Here is a 14,576-nt window from a genome sequence, read left to right as displayed (position 1 = left end):
TTCACGACCCAGATAATCATGATGGTGTGATCACTCATCTAGAGCCAGACATCCTGGAATGTGAAGTCAAATGGGCCTTAGAAAGCATCACTACGAACAAAGCTAGTGGAGGTGATGGAATTCCAGTGGAGCTATTTCAAATCCTGAAAGATGATGCTGTGAAAGTGCTGCACTCAATATGCCAGCAAATTTGGAAAACTCAGCAGTGGCCACAGGACTGGAAAAGATCAGTTTTCATTCCAATCCCAAGGAAAGGCAATGCCAAATAATGCTCAAACTACCGTACAATTGCACTCACCTCACACGCTAGTAAAGTAATGCTCAAAATTCTCCAAGCCAGGCTTCAGCAATATGTGAACTGTGAACTTACTGATGTCCAAGCTGGTTTTAGAAAAGGCAGAGGAACCAGAGATCATTGCCAACATCTGCTGGATCATGGAAAAAGCAAGAGAGTTCCAGAAAAACATCTGTTTCTACTTTATTGACTATGCCAAAGCCTTTGACTGTGTGGATCACAATAAACTGTGGACAATTCTGAAAGAGATGGGAATACCAGACCACCTGACCTGCCTCTTGAGAAATCTGTATGCAGGTCAGGAAGCAACAGTTAGAACTGGACATGGAACAACAGACTGGTTGCAAACAGGAAAAGGAGTAAGTCAAGGCTGCATATTGTCACCCTGCTTATTTAACTTATATGCAGAGTACATTATGAGAAATGCTGGGCTGGAAGAAGCACAAGCTGGAATCAAGATTGCCGGGAGAAATATCAATAACCTCAGATATGCAGATGACACCACCCTCATGGCAGAAAGTGAAGAAGAACTAAAGAGCCTTTTGATTAAAGTGAAAAAGGAGAGTGAAAAAGTTGGCTTAAAGCTCAACATTCAGAAAACTAAGATCATGGCATCCGGTCCCATCACTTCATGGGAAATAGATGGGGAAACAGTGGAAACAGTGTCAGACTTTATTTTTTTGGGCTCCAAAATCACTGCAGATGGTGACTGCAGCCATGAAATTAAAAGATGTTTACTCCTTGGAAGAAAAGTTATGACCAACCTAGAGAGCATATTGAAAAGCAGAGACATTACTTTGCCAATAAAGGTCCCTCTAGTCAAGGCTATGCTTTTTCCAGTGGTCATGTATGGATGTGAGAGTTGTACTGTGAAGAAAGCCGAGTGCCGAAGAACTGATGCTTTTGAACTGTGGTGCTAGAGAAGACTCTTGAGAGTCCCTTGGGCTGCAAGGAGATCCACCCAGTCCATCCTAAAAGATATCAGTCCTGGGTGTTCATTGGAAGGACTGATGCTGAGGCTGAAACTCTGGTACTTTGGCCACCTCATGCGAAGAGTTGACTCACCGGAAAAGACCCTGATGCTGGGAGGGATTGGGGGCAGGAGGAGAAGGGGATGACAGAGGATGAGACGGCTGGATGGCATCACTGACTCAATGGACGTGAGTCTGAGTGAACTCTGGGAGTTGGTGATGGACAGGGAGGCCTGGCGTGCTGCGATTCATGGGGTCAAAAAGAGTTGGACACGACTGAGCGACTGAAATGAACTGAACTGAACTGAATATTTATATATGTAAGTATTCATGTTAGAATATATATATGTGTATATAGTGTATATAATATATTCCCTTTGATTTTCAGGAAGAGCAGAACCAAGTTTAGTGGCAACCGTGTTTCCTAGCTTGGTCCCTGGTATTTCGGCTCAGCCCTGACTGTGGCGTAAAGCCGAGACTGCCCCTGGAATCCCCTGCCGGCCTCTCTCAGTGTGGCCGCTCGTGTGTTTCTACAGGAGCCACCTCCTGGTGCCCCCGTCACCGTGTCATCCCCACGACATGATGCACACCTGTCCCCCTGCCCGGGGTCCCGAGGGGCAGGCTGGTGGCCAAGGACACTCTCACGGCTGGGAGCCCGCCGCCCTCTGCCCACCACGCCCCTCCCTCGCCCATAGCCAAGGCCTCTCTGCTTTGGCCCCCGGAGCTGTGCGCGTCCCCATCCTTCACCAGGCCTTGCTCCCGCAGCGGTCCTTCACAGCGGACAGGGCAGAGGTGAGGGCGGAGAGAGTGGACGCCTGGCCTGCTGACCTGCGCCTGAGGGTCTCGAGGGGGCACTCACCATGTTCTGCTGGCAGAGCCAGTAAAACTGCTGGAACTTCTGGGACATCAGCAGCTGGGCGCTCCCCACGGCACTCCGGATCTTGCCGAGGACTGTGGACACACACAGGGTTATGGGCGGGTTGGCGGGGGCCAGGAGAAGGGCGCCACGCGAGGTGGCCTTCCCGCCGCAGCTCCAGGTCCTCGCGTGCGTGAGGTCGTGTCTGACTGCAGCTCCACGGACTGTGCCCCCCAGGTGCGCCTGTCTGTGGGATTCTCCAGGCAAGAACACTGGAGGGGGTCGCCATGCCGTCCTCCAGGGGATCTTCCCTACTCAGGGATCGAACCCTCACCTCCTGCACTGGCAGGTGTGCTCTTTACCACGGAGTCACCTGGGACGCTGTTATCCTCGGTCACCGGAGGTGAAAACTGTGAGCTTACTGTGTGGAACGGCCACCAGTTGAGCCCTCTTTCCATCTGGTCCATCCTGATTCATGAAGGAAATTCAAAGATGACCAAATACTGACTATCGGGACACCTCAGTGTGGGGGGAAATTTAAGTTTGAAAGGTCCTCCAGCCCACCCAGCCCTCCGGGGGTCAGTTGGGTGGCAGGGACCCTGGCCCCTCACATCACCCCGCTGACCCCTGGGAGGGTGCGTGAGGATATCCTGCCTCAGGTACGTGGGGGCCAGCTCACCAGGGCTGTCAGGAGCAGCGAGGGTCCGTTTGATCTATGAATGATCTCAAGTTGTAAGAACTTAATTAATCAAAGGGTGCTTTAAAAAAGTAAGTAATACAGCTTTGTCAGTGGAAGGATTTAACCACTTACTGGATAGTTGTGATGACTTAGGGATTTGAACTGGGCAAAAGAAAGATTTCCAGCATGAAAATTTTGGGAAACCCCCCCCCCCACCCCCGCCGCCACCTACTCCCTGCATGTGCCTCCTCACATCCCATCATTCTGACCCAGTCCTGGCCTGTGTGAACATCATTATTATTTCAGAAATAACAGCTTTATGAGACCCCAACTCCCATGATTCTCAGAGGAATCTGGAGGCAAACGCTTCTGGCCTCTGTACCTGGGCCCTTGTCTCTGGGGTTCGGTCTAAGCGGCCATCCCCAGCTACTCCCCTCTGCGGGCAAGTGTGTCCTCTCTTGAGTTCCCTTCAAGACCTGCACAACACAGGTAACAACCAGCCACACAGAGCCCCTGACACGCCCCGTGGGTCCAGCTTGTCTCCAGCCCAGGGAAGACGGGAGCCTCCGAGACAAAGATCTTAGCCTGGAGCTCGTCTGGCATGAAGCGACGCTGAATCGTCACCACCGACAGAGTGTTTCAGTACTTGTGGATTGTCGACCCTGGGACATTCCTGAGGTTCAGTCTGGAGAAGAGCCCAGAGGGAGGAACCTTCAGCATGTGGGTCACTTGGCGGGGGTCTGGGTATGGGCAGACTCAGGGGGTGCGGGGTGGGGCCTGAGACCTGGCATTTCCACAGAGGTGCAGCCCACATCCAGAGAGGTAAACTCAGTTTCTCTAGCTTTCTCCCCAGTTTCCCCAAACATTCCTAATTTTGATAGGCAGCCTCCAAAATAATGAGTTGAGACTCATTTGGGGTGAGCTAGAAACTGGCCTCAAGGACTCTGACTCCTGGGCCACAAGCCACTGAGACCCTGGTTCCTGGCCTCCCCCAGGGGGTGGGGCTCACAGACACAGCGGGGGCCTCGGTGCACAGGCGGCCAAGGCCTACGAAGTGGAACCGGAGTCCTCGAAATCAAACGTTGTGAGGGGTGCCGAGGACGCGTCCTACTGGGACAGGAAGCAGCCATGGAACAGGAGGCCCGGGGCACTGTCATGCTTCCAGAGTGAGCGTGTTCATCACGGGGTGCCCTCCTGGGGTCGGGGAGGGGGTCAATGGCCTGACACGCTCCTGAGTTTGCCTGCACTTTCTGACTTGTCTGGATTGCTGTTCCCCAAAGCTTGACTGAAGACTTGCACACACAGAGAACTTGAAACAAAGGAGCGCCAGCACCTCTGCTCCGTCACTTGGGATCACCAGCTCCGGGTGTGTGTCCTTCTGACCCTCCTGGAGATGAGCTGTAGTCAGCACCTCCCTCACCAGCACGCTGCACAACCACAGAGCCACGGCCCTTCCTAAGAAACCAACACTTCCCTAATATCACCCAATTCTCGGTTGCTTCTCAAATGTGACGAAGAGTTAAAACTGTAACTTTCAATACCAGTGAGTTCACTAGAAAACACCGCGGCATCCTTTCAGACTTAAACGAAACAGAAAGCCGTCTTGTCAGCGTCCTGATGCCCGCAGCCCGCTGCAGGGGGGCTTGGCCCCTGGCCCCCTGGCCTGCTCATCTCCCCCATCTCTGGGCAGTGGAGGGGACACAGGGCAGGAAGGCAGAGGGGCCGGAGCACAGCCTGCAAGGGCTGAAAATACTTCCCACCTGGTTCACACTTTGGCCCCCAAACTGTACATGTTAGATTTCCACTTGTAAACCCTTGTAACTTGCAGGACTGACGAAAACCTTTAAAGAGACTTGTTTTAACCAAACGGTCACTGTAGGAATATATAGAAGTGCTGCTGCTGCTGCTAAGTCGCTTCAGTTGTGTCCGACTCAGTGCGACCCCATAGACGGCAGCCCACCAGGCTCCCCCATCCCTGGGATTTTCCAGGCAAGAACACTGAATCACATATAAATGCATTTTTTCTTCACTGATGCTATGCTTCCTGAAGTGGTAATTAAAAAGTCAGTCAGTTAAACTAAACAGCATTCTAAGTGGCACAAAGTAAAAAAAACAAAAAGAAACTCCCCCAAATAGTGTGCTTTCTGAAATAAAAGTTTCCAGAGCCACAAATATCTTACTCCACAGGTTCATAAGAAAGATGAACAGCATGAGGAACTCAACAGTGGGGTCGTCTGTGAGGTGTGACATCCTCAGCGTCTGTGATGCTGGAGTTTTAGTCCCCATTTTTCACATACTTCTTAAAATGCACCTCAATGGAAGTATTAATATACAGTACTTCAGTTAATAAACTTTAGCACAACATGGATAGGGGGTGATGTCTGGGTGTTGATTTACTATAGTGGAGACTTATTATAAAGGGTATACATTGATTATTGCTCGAGAGAGGTAAGGAATGTCAGAGTGTAGCTAATGGCCTGACGGCTAATGGCAGGGGATTTGTGCTCATCAATGTGGATGGTTCTATCTGATACCTATAATATAAATAATAGCCTCCCATAGTTGCAAAGAATTTGAAGCAAAAATTCAATTTATTCTTTTCCACTATCCTTCTCTAATTCTGTCACAGTTTAGCTACTTTCTTTCAAGAGCTACAGATAAGGGCTCATGCTCAGCAGAATGGAAATTTACAAAGAACCTGAGACAACCCAGGCCTCTGATGTACAGAGAAGTCTGATTAACTGACTTGCTCCTTTATTTTTCACGCCTATTCTACAATTTCCAGCTCCACCTAAATTCACTATGAAGTGCTAGGGCAGCAGTGACACTATTCTTTTGAAATTCGAGGTGGGCTTTTCTAGAACTTGCACACAGTCTGAGGTGGTCACTTGGAGATCCACCACCGGCGGATCTCGGATTTCCTCCTGACCCAGGCATGGGGACGCGCGCGTGTCCACAAATCCCCGGCCAAGCCTCGGGCTTTCTCACCTTCCTGTTTCTCGAGCACACGCTTCCTCTCAGGCTCGGTTTACCACGGCCCGGGTGGCTGGGGCGGCCCGCGCGCTGACCACACCCTCAGCTGTCAGAGGCGGCGGCCTCGGGCTTGCGGGGTGACCGGGCGGGGCCCCCCCGGCTGGAAGCGGTGGCGCTTAGAGCCGTCCCCGCTGCTGGCCTTCAGTGTGCGGACTCCCGGGCAAACCGCAGGCCCAGGGCAGTCTCCCTGTGGCCCGACCTCCTCACCCGCCTTGGTCCCCGAGTCCCCCGTCACTGTGATTACCACCGACGGCACCCTGCCTGAGCCGGACGCCTCCCCACCCAGAGCGTGGCACCTCCAGGGAAGGAGGCCTGGGAGACCCTCCGCGAGCGTCGAACCCCAGCTCTGCCAATAATGTGGCGACTGAGGATGGGGGACCCTCAGATGATGATGTTTCCCAGTGCTGTGCTGAGATCTTCAGATCAGCAGCTCTGGGGCAGAGTGTTCCGGGGCAGGAGAACAGCCCAGCACCTCCCCAAAGACCCACTGCTCAGTTCCCCAGGCCATTCGTCTTTTTACAAACCTGCTGGGTAAGATCTTTGTGGCTCTGGAAACTTCCATTTCAGAAAACATACCTTTTTTATTTTTTTGCTCTTACTTTATGCCACTTACCCATTTGGTTTAACATAATTAACACAAAACCCACAAAACACTAGTGCAGTGGTGGTTTACAGCCCCTGCAGAGTATCCATCTATGCTTCAACCTGCTTTAACATGACTTAACTTGTACCAGTATTTAACGGTTCTCATGATGTTTTTATTAACCGTAGAGAGCTGAGTGAATCTGATTTGTTCGATCAATTCAGTGAGCTGTGGTTATAAAATAACAGCTTGGGAGAAAAGTTATCTCACATAATGGAAATTTCAATATTTGGAGCTCAGGGTTTTGGTTCAACAGCCATTTAATTTAATCTTCGCTTTTTAAAAGGACTGTAACCAAGAACCGTGTACCTGTTCCTAAAGTGAGGGGTGGAATGGAAAGTTACCTTACCTTTAAGCATTACCAGGGAATCACTTAAACGTGACCAATACGGTGCCCGGTTAATGTGTGGAGCATGCAGTTGAGATTCAGATTAAGTGTTCTCTCACCTTTGCCACAAAAAATAAAGCTGGGTAATTAAGAAATTGAGAAAAATCACAGAAAGGCTCGGATAGACCTGTTCGCTGCTCTTTGCATCCAAGGCTCCTAGAGATGTGATTTCACGTTGTTATGAAACTGGTGGGAAGACGCTGCAGAGTCCCGGTGACTGAGTTGCTGTCGGTGGGAGGGGCCCCACGCCTGGCTGAGGGCAGTGTCAGGGCACACGGGGTTTTACATGCTGTGCTGTGTAGAGGTGTGAGTAGGGGTGGAAGCACCCTGTGCATGAAGACTGCCCCCCTTCCCCCTTCCTCCTTCGGACTCCCGCCGCTGAGGCTTCTGCTGGACACTGCCAGCGGATGCTCAGCGCATCCGGGCAGTGCCGGAGGACGGTCAGCACATCTGGGCACCGCCGGTGGATGGTCAGCACGGCCGGGCACTGCGAGGGGACGGCTCAGTGTATCAAGTGTGATTGCCCAGGAGCCTAAGATGGAGCAGAGCTCCAGGAAAACGCGAAGTCGTCCCCACCTTTGAGAAGGGCGTGTGCCCACGTGCATGTCCCCAGGGATGACAGAGCCAGGGACTTCGGGAGGTCGGGACCAAGCTCCCCACCGCAGGGGCAGAGTCCAGGTCTGAGGGAGGGCCTTCCTGAAGGGTCTCCGGCCTGGCTTTCTGCCCCTGCTCGTGCCCTGATATTGGCCCGCCTGCCCGACTAGTCTACCTGCCTTCAAGGTCCGCCCAGATGCCGCCGCCACCGGGAAGACTTCTCAGACTGCCCTGCTGGCAGCATGTGCCGGGCTTCGGGGTGTCAACAGCACTGTGCACTGCTCTTGCCACAGGCACTTCCTCGCTCGCTGTAAACGCCTCTGTCCTGGCCTTACCCACGCCGAGGTCCCTGCAGTGTCTGTGCGGCACGCTCATCAGTGCCTCCACCTGCAGTCTCTGGGACGGCTCCTAGCATGTACTCAGCAAATGCCTGCTGGGGCTTTACAGGACACAGAGTCCAGGGGAAGATCCCGAAGTGCAAAAAAGGTGAAAAAGAGAAATGCAGCTGACGGACAGCAGAAACTCCCTTTCCTCTGCCCGGCTGAAGGAGAAACGTGTTCTCCAGATGCTGGTAATAAGACAACGACAACCTAGATGACAGGATCTTACTGCTGATCTGGGTCACTGCAGATCATCAAATCACACACAGGATGATCACGGCATTACTTCCAGGATTTTCCCGACCACCCCAGTGACAAGAAAATCATAACTTATCATGACAAGGCTTCAGCGCTGGGGACTTTTAATGTCATCTCTTAATTTCCAGGGTCTAAGGCACAAGCCGAGTGTGTATTTTATTGCTCAGGGATCCTCTCTGGACCACAAATGAGGGTGACGGATTCAGAGAATCAGAGTGAAGTAAACGGCCAGGGATAGGGGCACGGCGTTTTCTGAACAGCAGAAGACACTCCAGCACTAGCTAGGGGGTTAGTCACTTACCATCTCCAGCTTTTCTCTGACACAAAGCCAAAGCAATTTCTTTTGACACGAGACGGTCACGAGTCTAGAAAGTGGTTGAACTGTTGTTGCCCATCATCATTGCCAAAATTCAGAGAACCAGCATGTGGACCCTGAGATAACCTGCAGTCCCAAGACCACTGCAGGCCTGAGCCATCCTGCTATCCAGCACACAGCACGGAACAGAAGGATGCCCGTCAACATTTCAGCCACCGCTTTTCTGTTCATCCGCTTGCATCTTAGCTTGGGTGGGGTATGCTGGGAGCCCACGCACTTTAATTTACTCAGGGATCAAAGGGATTGTCCTCATGGATTTCATTCGCCACGTACTCATTTATGGAAACCTGGCGAGTGTCTTCAGGCCTCAGCAGACACCTGCCTCTTACCTTCCTCCACGAGGTCGTTCTCCTCGGCTTCCCTCTCCATCTCCTTGCACCAGCCTTCCATCCGCTTCGTCTCCGTGTGCAGCAGCTTCAGGAACCACGCGCCGTCCCTGTGGCACGGAGACACACGCCCGCCGTCCACTGCGTCCAGGGATGGCTCCAGCCAGGGGTCGGGAGGGGGCAGGTTGGCAGTGTCCACGGGGGTCCGATAGTCCTCCCGGTAACTGAAGAGCCCCTGGGTCCGGACGGTGCGCACCGCCCCGTACTGCGTGGGGGTGCTGGGCTCCGAGTGCCTCTGGAAGGAGGACCCGAACTGCAGGCCCTTGTCCTCCGTGGTGACGTGTCCTGGGAAGCCCTCCAGCTCCAGGTCCGCCTGCACCCCGGCCGTCACGCTGTTGGAGCGCTTGAAGCGTCCGTGTCTGCGGGGGGTGGAGGGGGAGACAGACAGGAGCTTGTCGGAGATGACCCTGAGCTGCAGAGCCCAGCTTACACATCCAGAGCATGCTGGGCCACACGCCAGCCTTGCGTGGAGACGAGCGCTTTCATCTTTGTTATCAGCACACTGGTGTTTCATCTGTGTGAGAGCTTAGTTTGACTTTGCAAAGAATGAAACTCTAACTTTAACTTTAACTTTTAAGCTTCCATGGCTAAGTGATGCCCACTGAAGACCTAAGTTTACCACAGGCGGCTCAATCTATCCCTGAAACCACTGTCTTGGAGTAGTTACCTGCCTTTCAGAAACACGTGACAGGCTTACACATTTCTGCATGTATGTATGTAAAATGAAGCCCCACTGCTTCTTTCAAGTACGTAATTCTTTTAAGTAATAACATCTGTGTCTTGTTGAGTTCTGGCGGCTATGCATATCGTATTTCAGGACGTGAGCTTCTTCTCTCTGAATGCTGCAGTAGCATCCGGTTATGTCTTTTATGCAAAACAATGAATCCAAATTCTGACTTTAGCAGGTGTTTAAAAAACATTTTCATTGTATGTATTTAAATGTCACTCATTTCTCATAGCCAGTTACTCAAAGGATTGGCAAGAATGAATTTATAACTGGAGCCCAGATTTTGCTGGTGAGAACTGTGTGTGTGTATGTATGCATGTGCACGTGTGTGCACGTGTGTCTGTATGCATGTGTGTCTGTGTGCATGCTTGTGTTTCTGTGTGACTATGTGTGCATGTATGTGTACGTGTGTGTCTGTGTGTGTGTGTGTGTGTGTGCGCATGTATGTCTGCACACCTAAACTCTGCCAAGCTACACAAGTTGGCTCCTCACCAACTGGACACGCAGATGGCAGGCAGCTGTGTGTGCAGCTGGCTAATGGATCTGCCTTCGCTGGAGGCAAAGGCGCTGAGAAGGAGCCACCAGCGGGGACGGGGGGCCACAAGCCCAGGTCCCAGGGCGGAAGACGCGGTTTCTGAGAGGCCCCCGTCCTGGGGAAGCCATCAGTTCCTTGGCAGTCCACATCTTTGCAGGTTGGTCTAAAACCCTCACTGTGAGGGACTCACCAGGGTTTCAACAACCAGACACTGCCTGGTGCTCACAATATGATATGCCTATCAAATCTGTCTTTATGAAATTTACAAGATATGCTGTTTTAAATATAAAATAGAATAATCACCCTGCCCTCGTTACAAAAACAACACTCTTGTCATGGACTTCTCTGTGCTGGGCAGTGTGAGGGCTTCTTTTGAAGCGTCACCATCCTAAGGATTCTTCAGTCTTCTTTCTCTCTCCCTCTCTCTGTGGTTGTACTGTTAACATCCTAAGGTGGGAAAACCTGCACTGGCTTTACGCGCATCCTTTTCCCCTGTGGGTGAAGGAGTTTGGTGTTCAGAGCTGCCAGTCCCTCTGCTTTCACAGGTGGTAAGTTACTTTAGAAAAAGGTGAGTCCCCGGCCGCCAGCAGAAACAAGGCTCAGAAGGATGCTAATTTCTACCCGAATGATATCCACTGAATTGTGGCTGGGGATATACGACCCTGTCTCCACGGACGGCATGAACCGGTGATGGCCAGTGCTGTCCAGACGCTGCCATCACGTTTCTAACCCACAGCCCTGCTCAGACGCCCCGGGAGTCGGGGGTGGTTACCGTTTCTCATCTTCCACCTGGACGCCCACCGAGTGGTACTCCCGCAGTCCCCGGCTCTCCGTGTCGGAGTCTGTAGCCGTCTCCACCTAGCGCAACAGAGAACATCTTATTTTAGAACCAAGGCAGGGACCTGGACCAGGGACTGTTTGTGTGTGTGTTCATCTGCCATAATTAATTACGCATTTGTGTAATTAACGCAGAGATGCACTTGACCCAGGAAAACGACACCGGGAGGGAAATGCACTCGTGCTGGTGTAATTATGTTGCTACCGTGTTTCATCAAATTGTGCATGACCCCCTAACTCAATGCTGAGCCTCCGTCTTCTAAATGTATGCGAATAAAATTGCTTTGCTTAGCTTGGGCGAAAAACAAGCTGTGTTGGATTGCATTATGAGAGGACTTAAAAGCTCTCGTCACATCCTGCAGGTACAGCATGAACCAGATAGAGCTAACACAACACACGGGCTGTTGAATAGGACGGTGGTGATGGCGGCGTCCACATATGTGACATACAGAAGAACTGAAGCTTTACCAGACCCAGGCAACCCCTCCACCCACCTCGACACAGCACCGTCTGCTCACAGGATGTGCCCAGGGCAGGGCAATGCCACAACAGAACAGAAAGCGCGCACTCCACACATGGTCCTTACGGTGGCTGCATTTGCCGAGAAGTCTCCCCGAACCCAAGGAAGCATTTGTGGTGCAGCGTTAACTCATGAGAGAACTCTAGTAGCATGCAGTTTCTAAAAATAACCAAAACTCCAGAAGCAAACGACTCTCCCGCTCCCAAACTCTCAGTATGAAAAGTCTGCCCCAGAAGAGTAAATATATGACCTTGAGTAAATATGACTAAACAACCAAAGATTAGTTTAGTCAAATGTTATCCCAGCTTCTATACTGTCCCTTTTCTTTTTTTTGCAAGAAAAAGTACCTACTGTCTCAAAAGGTGTTTTGACTCCAGTTCACAAATGTCAAAACTAAACTGTCAAACACATCTTTTCTTAAAAATATTAGTGATCGTTGCAAGGGTAACATACAAACCATTAGACGAATAACTGACACCCTCTCCTGCTAGTGATGAGAGAACAGGTGCACTGGGCAATCGTGGCTGGCCAAGTCTTTGTTGCTGGGGGCTGCCGCAGTTTGTAATGAAGAGTAGTTGTGCTGTTAAGAGCTGGTGTTTGTTTTCTGCTGATCCTGCGCCAGGCACTGAGCCAGGAGCAGACAAGTGTTACCACAGCTGGTGCACATGATACCCTGGGTCCAGCCACATGGAACACTGGAGGAATCAGAGAAGGTGAGTAACTTGCTCAGGGGTGCACAGCTCGTAGAGCGCAGAGGCATGCTCAGTATCTGCTGTGGCCAGAATCAACACAGCCATGTGGAGACCTTGCAGCTCCTGGGATGGGGCTGGGTCGGGGGCGGCCCTGTGGAGCCTGGGACAGCGGTAGCTCAGCGGTCAAGAAGCCACCTGCAAGGCAGGAGCCTCAGGAGACACGGGTTCAATCTCTAGGTGAGGAAGATCCTCTGGAGGATGGCACGGCAACCCACTCCAGTATTCTTGCCTGGAGAATCCCATGGACAGAGGAGCCTGGCGGACTACAGTCCATGGGGTCGCAAAGAGCCGGGCACGACTGAAGCGACTTAGCACACACGCACAAGAGGAAATGTGCTTGAGTAAAATTCCTAACCTGCTGGTAACCACCACATCTTTCTAGTTTCAAGTGGGTCATGGCTGGCATAAATGTTACCTTGCTGGATGTGGACACTGTTGTTACTATTGTTTTACACAAAAAGATTGCAATAAGTTTAATATGTTAAAAACGCTGCCCATGTCAGTGCAGTATGAGCTGCCTGTGTTCTAGCTGCTGTTCCGTTCTGTGACTATAACCTGATTTATTTAATTAGATATAACTAGTTTTCTGCCACTGTAAAAAATGCCATTGTAGACCTATGTCTGTGCATGTATATAATTGTGTGACTATATTCACAGTCTCCGCGGTGGCAGGGGCAAAGGTATTCCCTTCTGCCATTCTGGTAGATATTGCTGAACTTGAGAGATACACAATGTGGATGAAATTACTTCATTCGTATAGTGTCAGGGAGACATTTGTATGGAAAGAGCATTATTTTTTATCATAAAAATGTTCAGAATATTTGCCTCATTACTTCCAGTCCTAGGATTCTAGTCTAAAGACGTTCCCTTGAATTCTGACGTATTAAAAGGTGAAAGTAGGGGAAACAGGAGGACAGGATACTGGCCACACTGAGTACAGACTGCTCACAACACAGACGCCTGTGCAGCTACGATGGAGGCTGACGACACAACACAGACTCAGGAGCGAACATCAGCAGGCGGCGTGAACGATGCAATCAAGACGTGTGTTCACACACAGAACACACACATCCGCACAGAGAAACTGACCACAAAGTGACCAAACCAACCAAAATATCACAAAATCATTTGTCTTCTTTTCTCTAGTGTGTACAGCTTCTCTCTTATGATTCTCTTATTTTTACAGTGAATGAGAAAAATACAGCTTTTGGAGTCAAATTCTGCCACTTGCTGGCCATGTGACACTTAGGTAAGTCTCAGATTCTATGGCTGTTTCCTTCTTAACTTCAAAAGTGAGGGATCAGCAAAAGCGGGGTTAATAGGTGTGAAACTGTGTGTGAAGCCAGATTCATGTAGGTTCTCCAAAGCAAATCTAACGCGCCCTCCCTCACCTCCACTTTTAAGATCCACAGATATAGTAATGATATATTAAGTTCAAGGAATATATAATGAATTTTATAGATTCTACAGTGGTTGTCCTATGAAACCATTCTAACAAAAAAAGGTCTCTGTTTTTCAGAAGGTAAAGGTGGAGGAGGATGTGGTCAAGTTGCATAAAGCCAGGTCGAGCTAAGTATTTATCAATTTCAGAAATCTTGGGAGAGCTTTATGAAGATGGGGAAAATCAAATTTAGGACAAAGGAAAGGAATTATTATTTTGCACAGTGGGAAGGAAATCAAAGGAACTTTTTCCAAAGAGAAAATTCTGATGAGAAGTGTAAAAGGGTTATAAAAGTTTTGAGAAATATATGTACATATTCATTTTTACAAGAGCCATGGTGTTCTAGGGGCTTCCCTGGCTCAGTGGTAAAGAATCCTCCTGCCAAGCAGGAGACCTGGGTTCGATCCCTGGGTGGGGAAGATCCCCTGAGAAGGAAATGGCAACCTACTCCAGTATTCTTGTCTGGAGAATGCCATGGACAGAGAAGCATGGTGGGTTACAGTCCATGGGGTCACAAAGAGTCACACAACTGAGCAACTAAACAGCAATAACAGCAAGGGTGTACTAGGCGTGGAGAAGAAAGATGAAGTCAGCAGGACCTGTGTATGTGAGTGGCCTCTCCGAAGCAAGTGCTGATTGGAGGTGCCTGCTGGTGGATGGGGATGGATCCTCCCTGTTGCCACGTGAGTGGTGGGCGCTGGGCTCCTGGAGCACCCGCCTCTTGTCCCTGGGCCATGACAGAGGGGTTGACACTGAGCCATGGGCCATGAAGAGCAGGGGCAGGGTGCACAAGAGAGTGCACGTGTGTGAGTGTGTACATGTGTACATCTGAGTGCACACCTGTAGTCGTGCATTTGTGTGCATGCATATGTGTGTACATGAGAGTGCAAACATGAAAGTGTGCA

General features: G+C 50.6%; 1 protein-coding gene across 1 annotated transcript in view; it reads right to left on the bottom strand.

Annotated features, from left to right (window-relative positions):
- Window positions 1-14,576, bottom strand: part of DLGAP2 (DLG associated protein 2) — a 462,862-nt gene that overhangs the window by 9,019 nt on the left and 439,267 nt on the right. Inside the window, exons 11-13 of the mRNA XM_052661340.1 lie at window positions 10,894-10,979; window positions 8,803-9,218; window positions 2,126-2,217 (exon numbers count right to left, since the gene is read on the bottom strand). Coding sequence (XP_052517300.1) covers window positions 2,126-2,217; window positions 8,803-9,218; window positions 10,894-10,979 — 594 coding nt within the window. The remainder of the gene's footprint in view (window positions 1-2,125; window positions 2,218-8,802; window positions 9,219-10,893; window positions 10,980-14,576) is intronic.

This window comes from Budorcas taxicolor, chromosome 24 (genome assembly GCF_023091745.1).
Source record: "Budorcas taxicolor isolate Tak-1 chromosome 24, Takin1.1, whole genome shotgun sequence".
Classification (NCBI taxonomy): Eukaryota; Metazoa; Chordata; class Mammalia; order Artiodactyla; family Bovidae; genus Budorcas; species Budorcas taxicolor.
Note: the sequence above shows the minus strand (reverse complement) of the source record. Positions and strands in the feature narration are given on the sequence as shown.